The sequence below is a fragment of the Hypomesus transpacificus genome, chromosome 23 (genome assembly GCF_021917145.1).
Source record: "Hypomesus transpacificus isolate Combined female chromosome 23, fHypTra1, whole genome shotgun sequence".
Lineage (NCBI taxonomy): Eukaryota > Metazoa > Chordata > Actinopteri > Osmeriformes > Osmeridae > Hypomesus > Hypomesus transpacificus.
The window spans coordinates 6020906-6038039 of record NC_061082.1 but is presented as its reverse complement, the minus strand read 5'-3'; the positions used below and the strand labels follow the sequence as shown (position 1 = coordinate 6038039).

Below are 17134 nucleotides of genomic sequence, written 5' to 3'. Positions count from 1 at the left end.
GTCTTCATTGTGTTGTCGCATTCCATTCAGGTTTGTTTACAGCGGTATCCCTGGTGATTGCGTATGTGTGGCGCATAATCTCAGTTTTGTCTGATTTCATGTGGAACAACTAGAGAATGGGTCAGTGGGGATGGGGCTCTGATTCGAATACAAACGTTGGGTGTAACGAAGTGTGTTTCCTTGGTTCTGGCAGCTTCGCCAGGCTGGAAGACATCCCGTTGTGAGCAGTGGAACCACGCCACGGTGAGGAACGCCCTCAAGGAGCTGCTGAAGGAGATGAACCAGAGCACTCTGGCCAAGGAGTGTCCCCTGTCACAGGTAACTAGCACACTTTGTTTTACTGCTTGTATCCCTATACCCTGGCTTTGCGTGTCCTCAAGCCTGGCCAACGATGTCAAGCATGCCTCGTACCTTCAATGCAAACCGTGTGGTTCCCCATGGAGGCGGTGTGGCAGGTCTGAGGGATTGATGTGTCTGTGACTGTGTCTGAGGCTCCCTGTGTGGGTGTTGATCCCAGCATCAATTGCAAGCATATGTGTCTGTGTGACTTGGGTCTGGAGGATCCCAGTGTGCCCTGGCTGGAGTTTTCCCCTGGGTGGCTTCCCACGATGATTAATGTGTTGTCTTTTTCAGTGTGTGTGTGGGTGGTGTGTGTGTGTTGTGGGAGGGGGGGGGGGGGGGGTGTGTGTGTGTGTGCGAGTTGAGTGTGACTTTCTTACATTTCTCCCTCTCTCTCATACTCTCTCTCATACTCTCTTCCTTCCTTTCTCTCTCTCTCTCTCTCTCTCTCTCTCTCTCTCTCTCTCTCTCTCTCTCTCTCTCTCCCTCCCTCCCTCCCTCCCTCCCTCCCTCCCTCTCTCTCTCTCTCTCCTCCCTCCCTCCCTCCCTCCCTCCCTCCCTCCCCCTCCCCCCTCCCTCTCTCTCCCTCCCTCCGTCTCCTCCCTCTCTCTCTCTCATCTCTCTCTCTCTCCTCTCGCTCTCCTCTCTCTCTCTCTCTCTCTCTCTCCCTCCCTCCCTCCCTCTCCTCCCTCCCTCTTCTCTCCCCTCTCTCCTCTCTCTCTCCCTCCCTCCCTCCCTCTCTCTCTCTCTCTCATCTCTCTCTCTCCCTCCCTCCCTCTCTCTCTCTCTCTCTCTCTCTCTCTCTCTCCCTCTCTCTCAACTCTCTCTCTCTCTCTCTCTCTCTCTCACTCTCTCGCTCTCTCTCTCTCCTTCTCGCTCTCATTATCTCCCCTCTCCAGAGCATGATCTCGTCAATAGTGAACAGCTCCTACTACGCCAATGTTTCCACGGCAAATGCCAGGAGTTTGGACGCTGGTATAAGAAATATAAGAGATCAAGGGTGAGTGCTCTGACATCCAATATATTGAAACCTACAACAGCCATTACTGTACTTCTCAGACACATAATTAATCAGAAAAGCCCATTGATTGCCAGCGGTTAGTTAGTTAGGCCCTGGGTTAACCTCAAGAGAGGGTAAAGGCAGAAGATGAGCTTATGGTTACAGCTCTTTGCGTCTGTATTCATGCAGCATTGAAAGCTTAGCACAGTTCTTATTAGAACCAACTGGTGTCCTTGGTTGTCACCACAGGGAGTTTTAAAGACCACCACCCCCTTCCTCTGCCTCCCCATGTCCTTATGACCCAAAATGGCTGTGACAACCTCTCTCCTCTGTGGTTTATAACCCCATAACCCTCCCCCCTTTGTCACACACACACGCGCTCACACCCGCACATACAGAGACACACACTGACAAACACACACACACCGCCTTACCACAGCAGCCCAAAACCCTTTCCATATTACCCAAAAGCTAAAGATTACACAGCACAAATGCGGATCCAAACCCAAACACACAAGAGAGAAAGAGAGACAGTGAGAGAGACAGTGAGAGAGACAGTGAGAGATACAAACGGAGAGAAAGAGGAAAATAAATGCAAGCCAATGAGTGTCAGGTTCCACACAACGTCTCTAATATTAGTTCTGCTCTCTGCCTGACGGAACACACTCTCCAGATGTAGACATTTAGATTTGTGCCATTGGCTGTTTGACTTACCACCTACCAGTAACTCCGAAGTCCCTTTCTCTAACAAAGAGCTTTGATATGGGTTTCATATATTCTGGGATCCCTTTCTAACTGAAATAGTTTGGTTTGTCAGGTGACTACCTGGAGAAGATCTGGTGTGGAAGAGACAACTCGGAAATCAAAGGTGAGGAACCAGGCTCGATGTATCGGTCTTATTATGCCTTTGATTTGATCAAAGCCACACTCACCACCCCTTTGCCCTTTCCCTTGTGCCCTCAGTGGAGAGAGACAGCCTGGCCGACTTCTGTGTCCTTGGTCAGAGACCCCCCCCCTCACCTGGCCGGCCTGGCCCAGCTCAGCCACCTCGGGGGTGGGAGTAGTGGCCCCCTTCTGAAGGGAGGTTCTGGAGACTCCCACGTCCCCTCTCAACCCTCCCAGCAGCAGCCCCAACAGCAGCCCTCCCCCCACAGCCAGCTCCACCACAGCCCCCCTCTCCGTGGCCAGGTGCCCCAACAACCACCCCCTCCCCCCGCCGGACTCCAGCCCCTGCTGGGACCAGGAGGGCTCCTCTCCCCCCAGCTCTCCCCACAGTTGGTCAGGCAGCAGCTAGCCATGGCCCACCTCATCAACCAGCAGCTAGCCGTTAGCCGCCTGCTAGCCCACCAGCACCCCCAGGCCCTCAACCAGCAGTTCCTCAACCACCCTCCCATCCCACGGCCCTGTAAGGGCGGGGCTCCGGGCGACCTGGGTAACAACCCGTCGGCGGCAGAGGTCTCCACTGACATCTACCAGCAGGTCAGAGATGAGCTGAAGAGGGCCAGTGTCTCCCAGGCGGTGTTCGCCCGCGTGGCCTTCAACCGCACACAGGTACTTCTAACGTCATGCTGGCTGGAGGGGTCTGGGGCATGGGAGGTCATAGGGTATAGTGGGCAGGTGGTACAGTAGGGGTGTTCAGGGTAGGGAACTGGACGTGTGCTGTGATGAGTGTGTGGCGTGGGGTGGGATCAGATAGGGTGACGAGCTGGAGGTGTGACGTCTGTGTGTTTGGGGTGGGGGGTCATCTAGAGCAGGAAACTGGAGGTGCGGTGGGTGGTGGGTGGCGGCGAGGGACGATAAAGAGAGTATAAAGGAAGTGAACATGAGAGGCATAAACGAACTTGGTTACGGTGCCTGAAGACGGCCACGCAGCGTCTGACGTGCTCGCGCTGAATCAGTGCATCCGCAGGGCTATTCCTGTGGTCCCTCCCACGGGCTCCAGGGTCTGTCCGGGCCACCCCTCCGTGTGCTGGGGGGGAGATAAGCAAGCCGAGCTGGCTGGCGGCAGCTTGCTGTGTCTGCTCGCCGCGGCTCCCTCTCCTCCCCCGCCCTCCCAGCAGCACGCGCACCTGGTGCATTGAGGCTCCGCCAGGCGCAGTCACGCCCCATTAGAGCTTCCACGGAGCCCACATCAGAGCACGGGGTGGGCGGTCACCTACCTATCTACTGCCGGGAGGGCAGGTGGTGTGGCGTGTGTGTGTGTGTGCGTCTGCGTTTTGCTCGTGTGCGATGGGAGCGCGCGCGTGCGTGCAAGCCGTTGGCTCATTCTAAATGTGTGCGTCTGCGGTGTGTGTGTGTGTGGCTGCCGGCCGTGTGTGTGTGTGTGTGTGTACACCAGGGCCTGCTGTCGGAGATCCTGCGGAAGGAGGAGGATCCTCGCTCGGCCTCTCAGTCTCTGCTGGTCAACCTGAAGGCCATGCAGAACTTCCTGAACCTCCCTGAGGGCGAGCGCGACCGTATTTACCAGGAGGAGCGCGAGCGCAGCATGAACCCCCCTGTGGGCCTGCCTGCTACCCCTACCTCCAGCCCCGGAGGCCCCCGCCTCTCACAGGTAGCAACTACCCTACCCACCCCCCACCCTCCCCCCCCCCCCAAAATGGAGCCACTCTCCCCTGAAACTCACCTGCAGCAGGGCCTGCGTGTGGTGTGTGTGTGTTTGGGTGCATGCGTGGGTGCATGTGTTTGTCTCTGTGTGTGTAGATGTCAGTGTGTGTGTGTGTGTGTGTGTGCGGATGTTTATGTGAGTGTGTGTTGTGGATGTGTGTTTGTGTCGGTTTGGTGTGGATGTAAGTGTGCATGACTGTTCATGGCAGTAAACCTGCCTGGTGTGTTGTTAGCTTAGAGTTTTTGTTCCAGTCTTGACCAGCATGATGAAGAATGACTGAATTTGTTTTGTGTTCTTTAGATAAATTAGATTTTGTGGAACCATAAGGCCATGATATTCCACCTACTGCATGTACAGCACACATATTTACTTAGGACCAATGTAAGGACAAATATAATTCAAACAATATATATAAAAAAATCTAAAATTACAAGTGCATACCCATGCAGAGACTGCAGTACATGGAGGAATGTTTTACAAGCCTGTGCTTGTTAGCTTACAGACAGAGATGTGATATTACAGAACTATGTTCAGACACAATGAGACAAAGATTATTATAGTCTGACCTTGTTTCCGTTTGGTTCTGCACAGAAGGTTTGGGAGAGAACGCTGGATGAGCAGTTAACTCCAGATGCCTGGGCCTCTATTTGGAAGAATAAAACCAAAATCTCTAACTCGGTATGCATTATTTAACTCTCTCTCTATCTCTCTCTCTATCTATCTCTATCTCTCTCTAACACACATACACACACACATACACTCTTATTCTCTGATGCAAGACCAACCCGAACTCTGATCTAAATCAAAGATGCATTGTGTGTTATCATTATTATGTCTGTATACATTATCGTAGCATCGTTTATTCTGGGGGAATGTGAGATGGCTTGTCCCTGCATGAAACTTCAAACATTGTGTACAAAAGCTAAGTGAAATTCAGTACACACTAATTCAAACAGAAACTACAAAGCAGATGTAAGAGAAGGACATACTGACTTTCATCTATAAACATGGTCCATGTTGGAACGTGGAAGGCAGTATAGATGTACATGCACTAAAAATTTTCAAAACATTGACTGATCAACTGATTGCCTGTCATGCTTACTTGATGGTGGACAACTGACTTTTATATTTGATTCCTCGTCCATCCCTACCACCTCTCCTCCCTCCTCTCTCCTTGATCCCTACCACCTCTCCTCCCTCCTCTCTCCTTGATCCCTACCACCTCTCCTCCCTCCTCTCTCCTTGATCCCTACCACCTCTCCTCCCTCCTCTCTCCTTGATCCCTACCACTTCTCCTTCCTCTTGTTTCCTTGATCCCTATCCCCTTTCCTTCCTCGTCTCCTTGATCCCCACCTTCTCTTTTTCCTGGTCTCTCCTTGACCCCACCACCTCCACTTCACTCCCACCCCTCCACTCCTCTCTCTAGCCAAAGCCACCAGGCCCGGCCTCGGACCTCCCCTTGAAGCTGGAGTCCCTGGTGAACATCACCTCCGGCATCTACGACGAGATCCAGCAGGAGATGAAGAGAGCCAAGGTGTCCCAAGCACTGTTTGCAAAGGTGGCCGCCAATAAGAGCCAGGTGAGAACCCAGTCTGACCCCTGACCCCTTGACTTGGTTCTGGTTCTAGACGGGTATGACTTGATAGGTCTGTTTGACCATTTGCTGTCAGTTTGTGCTTCAGCGTGTGTGCGACTACGTGCGTTTCTCAGTGCCTGTGTGTTCATGTGTGGGTGTGTTTGTGTGTAGGCAAACCTTCAGGTGTGTGTGTGCTTGTTCATGCATGTATGTGTGTGGCAGCTTGTGGTTAGCGAGGTCTCCCAGGTTGGAGGGTTCTGGGGTGGCTGGGGGTCATGGCTGACTGCACCCATCTGCTGCAGCTGGCCTGACGGAGCGAGGGATGCTGAGGGACGCAGGGAGAGGGGGATGGAGAGAGAAAGAGACAGAGAGACACAGAGAGAGAGCTGATCAGGTTATTCACACTGCATGCAAGGGGAGGATGGATGCACACAACAGCTGGTGTCAAAGACTGGACTAGTCTAGCAGAGATAATCAAATTTCGGTCTCCCTCTTCTCTCTCTCTCTCTCTCTCTCTCTCTCTCTCTCTCTCTCTCTCTCTCTCTCTCTCTCTCTCTCTCAGGGCTGGCTGTGTGAGCTGCTGCGCTGGAAGGAGAACCCCAGCCCGGAGAACCGGACCCTGTGGGAGAACCTGTGCACCATCCGGCGGTTCCTGGCCCTGCCTCAGAACGACAGAGACATGGTCTACGAGGAGGAGTCCCGGCACCACCACAGCGAGCGGCTGCACACTGTCCTGCACCTGCCTGCTGACCCACAGGTGAGAACACACTCAATCACTCAACCACTCACTCACTCACTCAACCATTCACTCACTCCCTCACTCACTGACTGACTCAATAGCCCATTCGCTGTCTCATTCATTCATTTATTCACTTGCTCAGTCAGTCACGCTCTCACTAAGTTATTCACTCCCTCACTCACTCACTCACTCACTCACTCATTCTCCCAGACTTGTTTGTTCATTTATTTATTTATTGGAATAATGGAGTACACGTACACATCTGCACACACACACACACACACATCTGCACACACTAACAGGCAGACACTCACACATGTACATTTGATTAAATGGACTTTTGTTATTGCCAGCCAGGGTTGTTACTGAATTACTGTAAATGCACAGAGGACTCGCATGCATTTATGCATTACGAAACTAAACACACACGCACACACACACACCTTCACACATGCACACGCTTCCCCACAGTCCTAGTAGCATTTCAGAGCCAACATACTTCACGGTAGCTGCAGAGGTTTGTGTCCTCGCTGTTTACCTCTGACTCTGGGAAAGCCAGCATCGCGGCGGCTTGTCTTTCACTTGATCCCCTCAACACAACAGCCTCAGATCTGAGAGCGACATGCTGACATTTGGAAACGCGGCACGGGACTTCTGGATCAGAGATGAGGGGTGGCATGGCTGAGGAAATGCCTTATTAGACGAGGGAGGGGGTGAGGAAGGAGGAGGAGTGGGGACATGTGGGGGAGGGCTTCGAGGAGTTGAAGACAGAAGGGGCCGAAGACACACAGGGGGCGTGCGCACCGTCACACACTCTCAAACACACGTCCTCTGGTGTCATCCCCCTGTGTTTCATCCCAGAGCAGAGAGCAGGGTGCTCCAGGCCAGGAAGGAAGCTGTGGTGACTCCATTAACACATTCCACCTCTGCTCTGACACAGAACCCAGACCAGGCCAGAGCAGACTAAATATACTAGCCAGCCCCGTCTGGCCCTACCCGCTACTTCCATGTCTAATCACCCCTCCATGGAGGGAGTTTGGGCAGCCACACCTCAAATCAAATCAAATCAAATCAAATCAAATTTATTTGTACAGCCCTTTTTACACGCAAGCATGTCACAGAGGGCTTCACATGCGCCCATAGAACTGCCCCTCAACCAACCTAAACCCTCAAGGAAGACAAGGAAAAACTCCCAGAAAAACTCCCACCGGGAGAAAAAATGGAAGAAACCTTGGGAGGAGCAATTCAGAGAGGGATCCCCTCCTCCAGAGACGGTTGGTAAGAGAGAGGAGCAGAACACAAGCTAAACATAGTCATACAGTGTCAATGGGTTTTGAAACACCAAAATCCATTGTTCGGCTTTATAGACGTTGGATGGGACCGGGAAACTCGCTGTTGGCCGTCATGGAGACACCTACCGTAGAGGAGAGTAGGAGGGGACGGAGAGAGTGCTGGAGGGAATGTGTGGCGGAAAGATGATCATAGAGAAGATGAGGCGATTTATGGATGTTTGAATGGAATACATGGGTGTATACGGTCTATGGGAATGTCCCACTGTGTGTGCATGTTCTGGTGTGTGTGGGTGTGTGTGTGTGTGGGTGTGTGTGGGTGTGTGTAGCAGCTGGGACACATGTGTGGTCTGTGGTGGCAGGCTGGCTGGAGCCTGGGGGTGGCGGGACTTGATCTGGGGAGAGGGCCGTCCTTACTGTGTCAGGACCACAGCAGCCACACACACAGTTCATTATCGTGATGCTATACTGCATATGGTGCATATGACATGGGTACAAACTGACTGAACACCATTGATCAATAATAAACCTTTTCACGCCGCCGCTCAATGTGTGGGTGATGGTTAGGCGGCTTGTGTGTTCATGTGCGTGTGTGTAGTATGTCTACGTCAGCCTTTCTGCATGGGACATCATGCTGTTAGCGTGTGGCGTGTGGCGTGTGGCGTGTGCTGTGTCTGCGTGCTTGGGACTGTGGGAGTCAACACAGTCAGCGGCAGTGCATGCCCATTAGCTCCACAGGTGGTGTGTGTGTCCGTGTGTGTGTGTTTGTATGCCTGTGTGTGTGGGTGGGTGTGTGTGTGTGAATCCACTGGCCCTGCTCTGCTTTGCTCTAGTCCCCTGTGGGACCAGCATCACATTTCTCCATGAGTGACCCTGTCCTGACACTGGCTGGCTGCATTCCCCTGGCCTATCAACAGCACATATTTATATGAGTTTAGCAGTAAGTGCATCCCTGTGCTAATTTGGCGGACCCTGCCCTTATGAATAATTTCTCGATTGTTTTTGCTAAATTGGATTCTGCTGCGTGCCGGTGGTGGTAGATGTTCCTGAGACCCCAGTGTGGGCGTGGAGACCCCCAGAGTGCCAGACTAGAAAGGCCCCTGCCAAAAGACCCCTTCTTCTCAACTCCATTGCCCCCCTTTTCTTTCTTTCATTCTTTCTCTCTCTCTCTGTCTCTCTCTCTCTCTGTCTCTCTCTCTCTGTCTCTCTCTCTCTCTCTCTGTCTCTCTCTCTCTCTCTCTCTCTCTCTCTGTCTCTCTCTCTCTCTCTCTCTCTCTCTCTCTCTCTCTCTCTGTCTCTCTCTCTTTTTTCTCTCTGTCTCCCAATTAACCTAATGCTTTAATGACAAATAAGTGGAATAAATACAAACACACGCACTGTCTCTCACACACACACGCAGAAGAAGGCTCACTCACGAATAGCGAACGCACACTTCCTGTCCTACTGTCTCAGTAGCTTGACATTCGTACAACCCTTTGGGTTTGCACTTTGAGCTGCAATTCTTGTACGAGAAGTGCTATATGAATAAAGTCTTACTTACTTACTTACTTATGAATCATCAGTGTACAATTAGTATGTGTACACACACATACACACAACAGAAAAAACATCTAAACTCGACTCTTCCCTGGTCACACACACACAGAAAGAGAGATGAAAGAACACTGATTAACAGGAAAGGTGAAGTCATGCAGAACATTGAGAGAAAAGTGAATTTTCCATCATTACATATTTATGTACGTGTTAATGGTGTCTCTGGTGGTAACTACACACAAACACACAAAAACACACACACACACACATGCATTCAACACACTGGCCCCTGGAGGACCAGCCCTCATTAAGGAGAGGATTAATATTTCATGTTATATAATTCTTTCATAGTTCCATGCTGTAATTTGCCTTGATTTGCATTTAAAATGAAACGTTTTTACTCCAAAGCAATGAACTCACAATCATGCTTGGTTTGAATTGAGAAAAGAAAGTCAAATGATTCCATGTGATTTGTGGTTGTGGGCAAGGATCACTTTTGTGAAGCCATGAAAATGACTGACATGGTGAACCAAATGGGGATTTACCATGGCTAAAAAGGGATGAGGAGGGTTAGTGGAGGGTAACGGTGTAGAATCAGGGTCTCAAGGAGGCAAAGGAATGAAAGGAATGGGGAAAGGTGTGTTAAGGCAGACTGGAAGGGAAAGAAGGAGAGAGGGAAGAAGGCCATACTAGAGTTGTGGTTGAGTCTGAGCTTGAGCAATGTTGGCTTGGCAGAAGTTCACTTCATTAGTGTCCCTCAGCATTAGACAGGGGGGAAGGATGGAGTGAGTAGGAGAGAGGAAAGGAGGGGAGGAAGTGACAGACAAAGAGACTAGAGAAATGAGACAGAAGGCTGAGCAGATAGAGATGGACGAAAGAGGGAAGAGGAGAAAGAGGAGAGGAGGAGAAACACAACGGAAGAAAGGGGAAAGAGCAAGGAGAACAAAGACAAAGGAGAAACAGAGAGGAGAGAGAACGGGAGAGAAAACGAGAGCTATGAGGGTTTGGCTCTAATCTCTCTCCCTACCACGGACATCATCATTAGCACATGAAGGAGAACAGGCCTGTGTGTGTGCATGTGTGTGTGTGTGTCTGTGTGTGTGCATATGCATGTGACCGATCATTACAAACGGTGGGGCTGTAAGCTCACTATGTCTTACCCTCAATTTATCTATTAAGAGTTTTATTGTTTTACTGGATATGGGTGTGCACATGCGTGTGTTTGTGTATACAGTACGCGTGTGTGTGTGTGGTCCTTGTTAGGCCAGCAAACAGACAGCTATCAAAATCCTTTGTCTCCGTCTCTTCACCGCTGTCTCCATTATTTCTCAATCCCCAGCTCTGTGTGGCTGATGTTAGTTTCACACGGTCGTGGACGAGCCCAGAACTGACAGATAGAATTAGAGAGGGTGTGAGGGTAAAAAAAACTGCAACCCTACACTTTCTGTCAAGTATTCGGACCCAAAAGCCCCCACAAGCGAAATCAGAGCAATTTCATGGTCTGGTCTGGCCCTCGATATTATTTAAGTAATACCCTGTCATTATTGAAGAGGCAGAGAAAGGCGACTGACTATTATCTTTATGTGGGTCCTTTAATTTTAATGCACCACAGATTTATAGCTCTGTATTCCTGACTGGAGGAGCAGGGAGGGTGGGTGAGGAGGGGCAGGGAGGGTGGGTGAGGAGGGGCAGGGAGGGTGGGTGTGGAGGGGCAGGGAGGGTGGGTGAGGAGGGGCAGGGAGGGTGGGTGTGGAGGGCCAGGGAGGGTGGTGGTGGTGGAGGCCCAGGGAGGATGGTGGTAGAGGGGCAGGGAGGGTGGTGGTGGAGGGGCAGGGAGGGTGGTGGTGGAGGGGCAGGGAGGGTGGTGGTGGTGGAGGGGCAGGGAGGGTGGTGGTGGTGGGGCAGGGAGGGTGGTGGTGGTGGAGGGGCAGTGAGGGTGGTGCCGGGAGAAGGTGTAGTCATAAGGTGTAGACAGAAAACCAGTGAGAAGAATCAGAGTACCAATACCAAGACTGCACCTATAAACAAACATTGTGGCACTGCATTTAAATTGTGAGCAAGGATCTGGCTGGAGCTGGGGTGGTTTAGGGGACACATCTTACTGTAAAGGGAGTTGGTTCAGGGTTTGGTGGTTTAGCTAAACAGTGATGGTGCTCTGTGTGAAATCACACAGCTGCTGGTTGGACTTTTACTCTTAAAACTCCAACCGAGGGTCAGAGCAGAGGGACATGAATGTGTTCAGGCAGGGCATGTGAGCTATGAAGCTCTGATTCACATGCATACATACACCTACAAAATGTGGTATCGAATTAGTTGATTGCATTTACATTTAGTCATTTAGCAGACACTCTTATCCAGAGCGACTTACAGTAAGTACAGGGGCATTCTCCCCGAGGCAAGTAGGGTGAAGTGCCTTGCCCAAGGACACAACTTCATTTGGCACGACCAGGAATCGAACCAACAACCTTCTGATCAGTAGCCCGACTCCCTAACCGCTCAGCCATCTGACCCCTTGATGAGTTGATGAGGGGGTCACCACACCCCACTAACCAGTTCTACTGTCTTTCTCGCCAGGCGTTGCACAGACCACCCCCACAGCCCCTGAAGGACCACCACCACTCCCCCATGAGGGAGGAGCCTCTGCCTGCCTCCGCCAACGACGACAGCCCACACACCGCCGGGTCAGGATGCGGCGGTGGCGGCGGCCTCACAGGAAGCAGTGGCAGCACCTGCGCCAAGAAGCCTCGGTCACGCACCAAGATCTCCTTAGAGGCGCTGGGGATCCTGCAGAGCTTCATCCAGGACGTGGGGCTGTACCCGGACCAGGAGGCCATCCACACCCTCTCCGCCCAGCTGGACCTGCCCAAACACACCATCATCAAGTTCTTCCAGAACCAGCGCTACCACGTCAAGCACCACGGCCGGCTGAAGGAGCTGGGGGAGGGATTGGCCGTCGCTGGGGGCGTGGATGTCAGCGAGTACCGGGAAGAGGAGCTTCTCTCCGGTTCCGAGGACCCAGAGTCCAGCGAGGACGGCCACGAAGAGATGTACCCGTCCTCCGATGGAGGAGGAGCAGGCGGAGGGACGACTGCGGTCCCCACTAACCTAGCCCCGCCCTCTGGGAACAGCCAAACCCAGGACGAGGCCAAAGACCAGGGACACACTCACCCCCGAGGCCCCAGTAGTTCCTCCTCCTCCAGCCCCCGAGAGCAGGCCGACTACCAGAGATAAAGACCCCAGAGACCAACACGGAGAGAGAGAGAGAGAGAGAGAGAGAGAGAGAGAGAGAGAGAGAGAGAGAGAGAGAGAGAGAGAGGAGGGACAGAGGGGAGGGAAGGAGAGAGGGATAGAGGAGTGAGAGGGGTCAACGGCTGAGAATTGGTGGGAGGACTGAGTAGGAAGTGGCAGGGATTCAAATGAGCAGACTCACACTGACCGACAGATAGACAAACAGGCGTGAGTTCTAATCAACCTCTCTGACAAAGCCTTGTGGGCTATCAGAATGATAGCATGAACATACACAGTTACCTCAGCAGCAAGGAGCAGAGATATTCTGTGAGACGGCATTGGTTAGATATAGTTCTACACAGAGGAAGTATCAAACACACAAACACACCAGTTTGTGGACTCATGTCTACAACAGAGTAGGAACGTATCATCATGATCACGTATCATCTTCACCACTCTTTATATTAGTCGATCCCAAACATGCAGCCAGACCCAGTTGGAGTCTAACCTTCTCTCTCCAGTGACTGCTCTCCTTGTTGTCTCTACAACACCCACACACCAAACATGGGGTCACACCCACTAACCGACCTGAGACCAAATGCAGAGGAGCTCCAATTTCTCACGATGCAGACTGCAAACGCTATCCTGCTACTCCAGACTAACAATCCCTAAAGGAAGTGGATTTCCCTCCCTCACCCGCACACATCGACTTTCCTCCCCAAACTCTCATCTCCCCCCTTCCCTGTTCAGCAGCCCACACTAAAGGGGCGTGTACTCTCTCCTTTTCCCTCCACTCTCCGCCAATCACACCCTAGTTCCTCTTGCCGTCCTCCAGGCCCGTGGGATTTAGGGACACACCTAAGAGACAGAGGTTTGGCTGGAGATGCAGAAGGTCCAGGAGGACATGGGGTGCAAGCACAGTGGATGCTGATGCCCGTCCAGCCATGTCGCGTCTGCATGGAGACAAAGGGAGGGACGAAAAGGGAGACCCAACCAAACAGTCACTTTATGTGCAGTAACCCACCCATTCACTTCCTCTCCCTCTCTTTCTAACCCTAACCCTTCTCCACCACCACCCCACCCCCCCCTCTCCCCCATTGGTGCCCACAGTGTCCTGTTTAACCACACCTACCCGCACTTAACTCCACCAACCCTATTTATTGCTACCTTTATCCATGATTATTATTATCATTATTATCATTGGTATTATGGTTGTTCTTGCTGTCATCGCTGTTATTTTGAGTTCTGTTTTGACGGTTTTAATATTAGCTTTTGTACACATGGCGGTTGGGGACAAGATTTATTTTTTATGAGAGCACACTGCCAAAAGAAAACGAAGTGGAAGAAGAAGAGGAGAAAAGAAGCAGTTACTGAACGTCCTTGAGTAAAATATATTGTTTTTGTCGTTTTCCTAAGAGACACAGACTTAGGAAATCAGTGGGTTCCTCCAGTCGTGCGACGCAGGAAACAAGGGGAATAAAGTCTGCTTTTGCCTGCATACGTTGACAATCTACTTTTTGAGCCGTTCAAAACATGGTTGTAAATGTGCGAACACATCCCGTACTCATGTGGCTCGTCGTGTCCACGTGAGATCTGTGTCTCCAGTCAGCGGCTGCACATCCAGTGAGGGCTGACCTGCCTTGTCATCTTAATCGCAGCCATCGCACACTGTGTTGCAATGAGCGATAGGAATCAGAGGTGACGAACAGCAGCTTGTCTCACAGCTTCCACTTCAAGGTTCCCAGTGCAGGCTACACACACAAACACACACACAGACAGAGAGAGACTGTGAGGCGAGCCCTGCATCACTCCAAGCCAATCAATTAGAGGGCTGTGCAAAGCCGGCTGGGCCGAGGTCCCTAATAAGAGGCAGCGCTTGGGGAGGGACAGTAATTCACGTTGAAACGCTTCCCACACTGGCAGGCCTGCGCTCTGCTCTGGGGCTCTGCCCCGCAGGGAGCAGCAGAGCACTCTAGCAGCTCCAAGGTTACAGACGGTAGAACACAGAGCCGTTTGTCCTCGGAAGCCGAGACGGTTCTGGCTACAGGGAGAGTCCAAAGTTCCCAATGACAAAACCAAACCAACACACCATGGTCCATGTCTGTGGAAGGATTCTGTCGCAGAGCCTCTGGCGTTGAACACAATTTCCTTCTCAGCCCTCCTGGAACCCACACAGATACAGCAGTAGCCGGCCCATCTCGTCCATCCAGCCAGAGACACCATTAGGATCCGTGATCAGTGATTGGTGCATCAATCAAGCTCCATTAGCCATCGCCGACCCATGAAGTCTTTGTGTAAATGAGTGGAGTGGAGTAGCTCACCAGCAGGGGTATTGTTATCGCTCAGTGGGCCTCATGCCATGCCGCACTCACACCTGTCAATCAGGAGTCCCGCTCTGCCCCTGTCATCATAGCTGCCGCACACACACGTACACACATGTGCATGTGCACGTCCTAATACACACATACCATTACCTCTCTCCAGTCCAGTGAAGAGTCTTAGCACTGATGAGAGGTGGAGGTCAACTTGAGATCGGTGTTTAACCTGCCACGGGGGGGGGTTCACACAGTGTGTGTATGTGTGTGTGTGTGTGTGTGTGTGTGTGTGTGTGTGTGTGTGTGAGAGAGAGAGAGAGAGAGAGAGAGAGAGAGAGAGAGAGAGAGAGAGAGACAGAGAGAGAGAGAGAGAGACAGAGAGACAGAGAGAGAGAGAGGCACAGCATGTGGGTTTCTTTTACTCTTGCTACAGTGGTGTTACCGGAGAGAGACATTCTGCTCAACAATTGAGCCCAAATGTTCCTGATGAGTTGGAGATCTGGGGTCAGGCTCGTGTCCCCTCTCCTCCTCCCTGCTGGCAGATAATCACCTGCCCACGCTGGGACAGACAGGGGATGAAGAGCCCTGACAGACCCCCGTGAGGCTCATTCATGGAGCCAGGCGGGGGGGAAACTAGCTTTGTCTGTCCGTGTGTCAGTATGTATCTAGCTTCAACATAGTCATAACTGCGAGAAGTGTCATGCAGATAGGTACACTACCATGAATTCTGACTGCTTTAAGATATGGTTGTTGTTGTTCTTTTGTGGTATGAGGGGAGGGGGCGCGTACTGCTGTGCCTCCTGACTAAGCACAATCCTCCACTGAACGGTCCGGAAGACCTCGTCAGATGGCTCACTGTATCTATGTTCAGCCTGCCAGTTCCTTCCTAGCGGTCTTCTCGTCATCATCACTATCCTCGCCGACAATGTGAATCAGCGCTTCTGTCTGATCCTCTGTATCCATTCTCCAGTAATCCAGTTTGTTATCACTAAGTGATAATGAATCTTTTAACTTATGTGCATTGTTAGGCTCTCGCGTTTGTTATGTTTTCTTGGTTCGGTCGCTAGTTTTATTTTTTTCTAATTGTTGTTGTTGTTTAAATAAAGTGCATCCAATGAATATGAGATCTGTCGTCCTCCTCTTTGTTCTGTGTGGGGTCCTTCCTATGCCAGACAGTGTGACTCTCCTCTGAGAAACTTGTTATTTCTACAGTATTCTTCAAAGACGTCTCTAGCATTTCAAAGATCCCCGCTTTAGAACAATGCTGTGTTGTGTATAAAAGACGGGCCAAGCGTGGAGGAGGGGAGAATGGGCTGGGGCGAGGTAGGGCGAGCCAGTGGTGTGGCCACAGGAACCAAATACTGTTTCATTTGTCCAGAAAGACAATCAAAGCAAACCAGGACTGGGAAGAATTTTTACTCAAGAGACCTTTCTGGGAGGAACTTACTGGAAACAGTTTGATGACAATGTAATGTTCCTTGTTTATCCAGTAAAATAATACTTTCGTTAAAAAACATTTAATGTCGCTTTGGGTGTTCCACGGAATTACAAACAAACTGTCGCCAGCCGACTCAAGATTGGCAAACACATCCCAGTTTACTTTACAATAAGCCACAAGCAGCAAACCAAACCCACTGGAAAAGCTAACTGATGGAAAATGATGAACAGACGGTTTTTAAGTGGCCACCAACACACTCCAAATATAAATGCTATTCTCACCTGCATTACATGTGGATATGAACAGTTCAAATCAAGCCCTTATTGTTTCTGACTGACAGTGTTAACTCCAACAGTGGTGCTGGGCTTCACTCCCCCAGCCCCCTCCAGATCTCTGGCTCCCCTCCTCAGGCCCCCCAAAAAATTATGAATGAATTCATCAGCAATAGGAATATACATTAAGTCTCATGAAGTGAATTCTTGAAGAGGAGGAAAGAAGGAGTTGCTCTCCTCTAAACACTTTAAAAGCGTGAGGCCTTTTGTCTTTCTCCCTCTTGGTGATCCTCTCCCCAGCTCTGTGGAGAAAGGCTGTCCTCTGGTTTCCATCCACCTTCCCCACTACCCTCCTCCCTTCTTCTCCTAATTGAACTCATTATTCGCTCAATTGGCGGCTTTAACCCTTTGTGCCCCGGGTTGTGTAGGCTGGTTGTCATTAGTCGGAGGATTTGTGTTGGAGCCGAGCGGAGTGCGGTGTGGTGTAGAGCCGGAGGGGGGGGTGTCGGAGTGAAAACCTCACAGCCTCTATAGATTTGTCAGCCAGTTCGGATCCTGCAGCTCTTGGAGGCGAGTCTGAGCTGTTTGGGGGAGACAGCAGCGACGTGGCCAGACCACCCAGAGATCTGGGGTTCCGTTCCCCTCTCCTCTCCTGTCCCTTCTTCCCCTCTCCCCTCCACTCCTCTTCTCTCCTATCCTCTCCTCACCTCTATTTTGCACTATTCAGCGTGCACAAAACAGACTTTCCAACACTCCAAAACTCATACACACACACACAGACACACGCACAGACAAACACA

The 17134-nt window shown here is 51.3% G+C and overlaps 1 protein-coding gene across 1 annotated transcript in view; it reads left to right on the top strand.

The window, feature by feature from the left end:
- The window catches only part of LOC124485019 (DNA-binding protein SATB2-like), a 32627-nt gene extending 18739 nt beyond the window's left edge, over positions 1-13888 (top strand). Inside the window, 11 exon segments of the mRNA XM_047046264.1 lie at positions 194-218; positions 220-318; positions 1239-1287; positions 1290-1339; positions 2157-2207; positions 2303-2890; positions 3678-3890; positions 4536-4622; positions 5371-5523; positions 6083-6277; positions 11656-13888. Of these exon segments, the coding sequence (XP_046902220.1) occupies positions 194-218; positions 220-318; positions 1239-1287; positions 1290-1339; positions 2157-2207; positions 2303-2890; positions 3678-3890; positions 4536-4622; positions 5371-5523; positions 6083-6277; positions 11656-12312 (2167 nt within the window). The 3' untranslated portion in view covers positions 12313-13888.
- The last annotated feature ends 3246 nt before the right edge of the window (positions 13889-17134 follow it).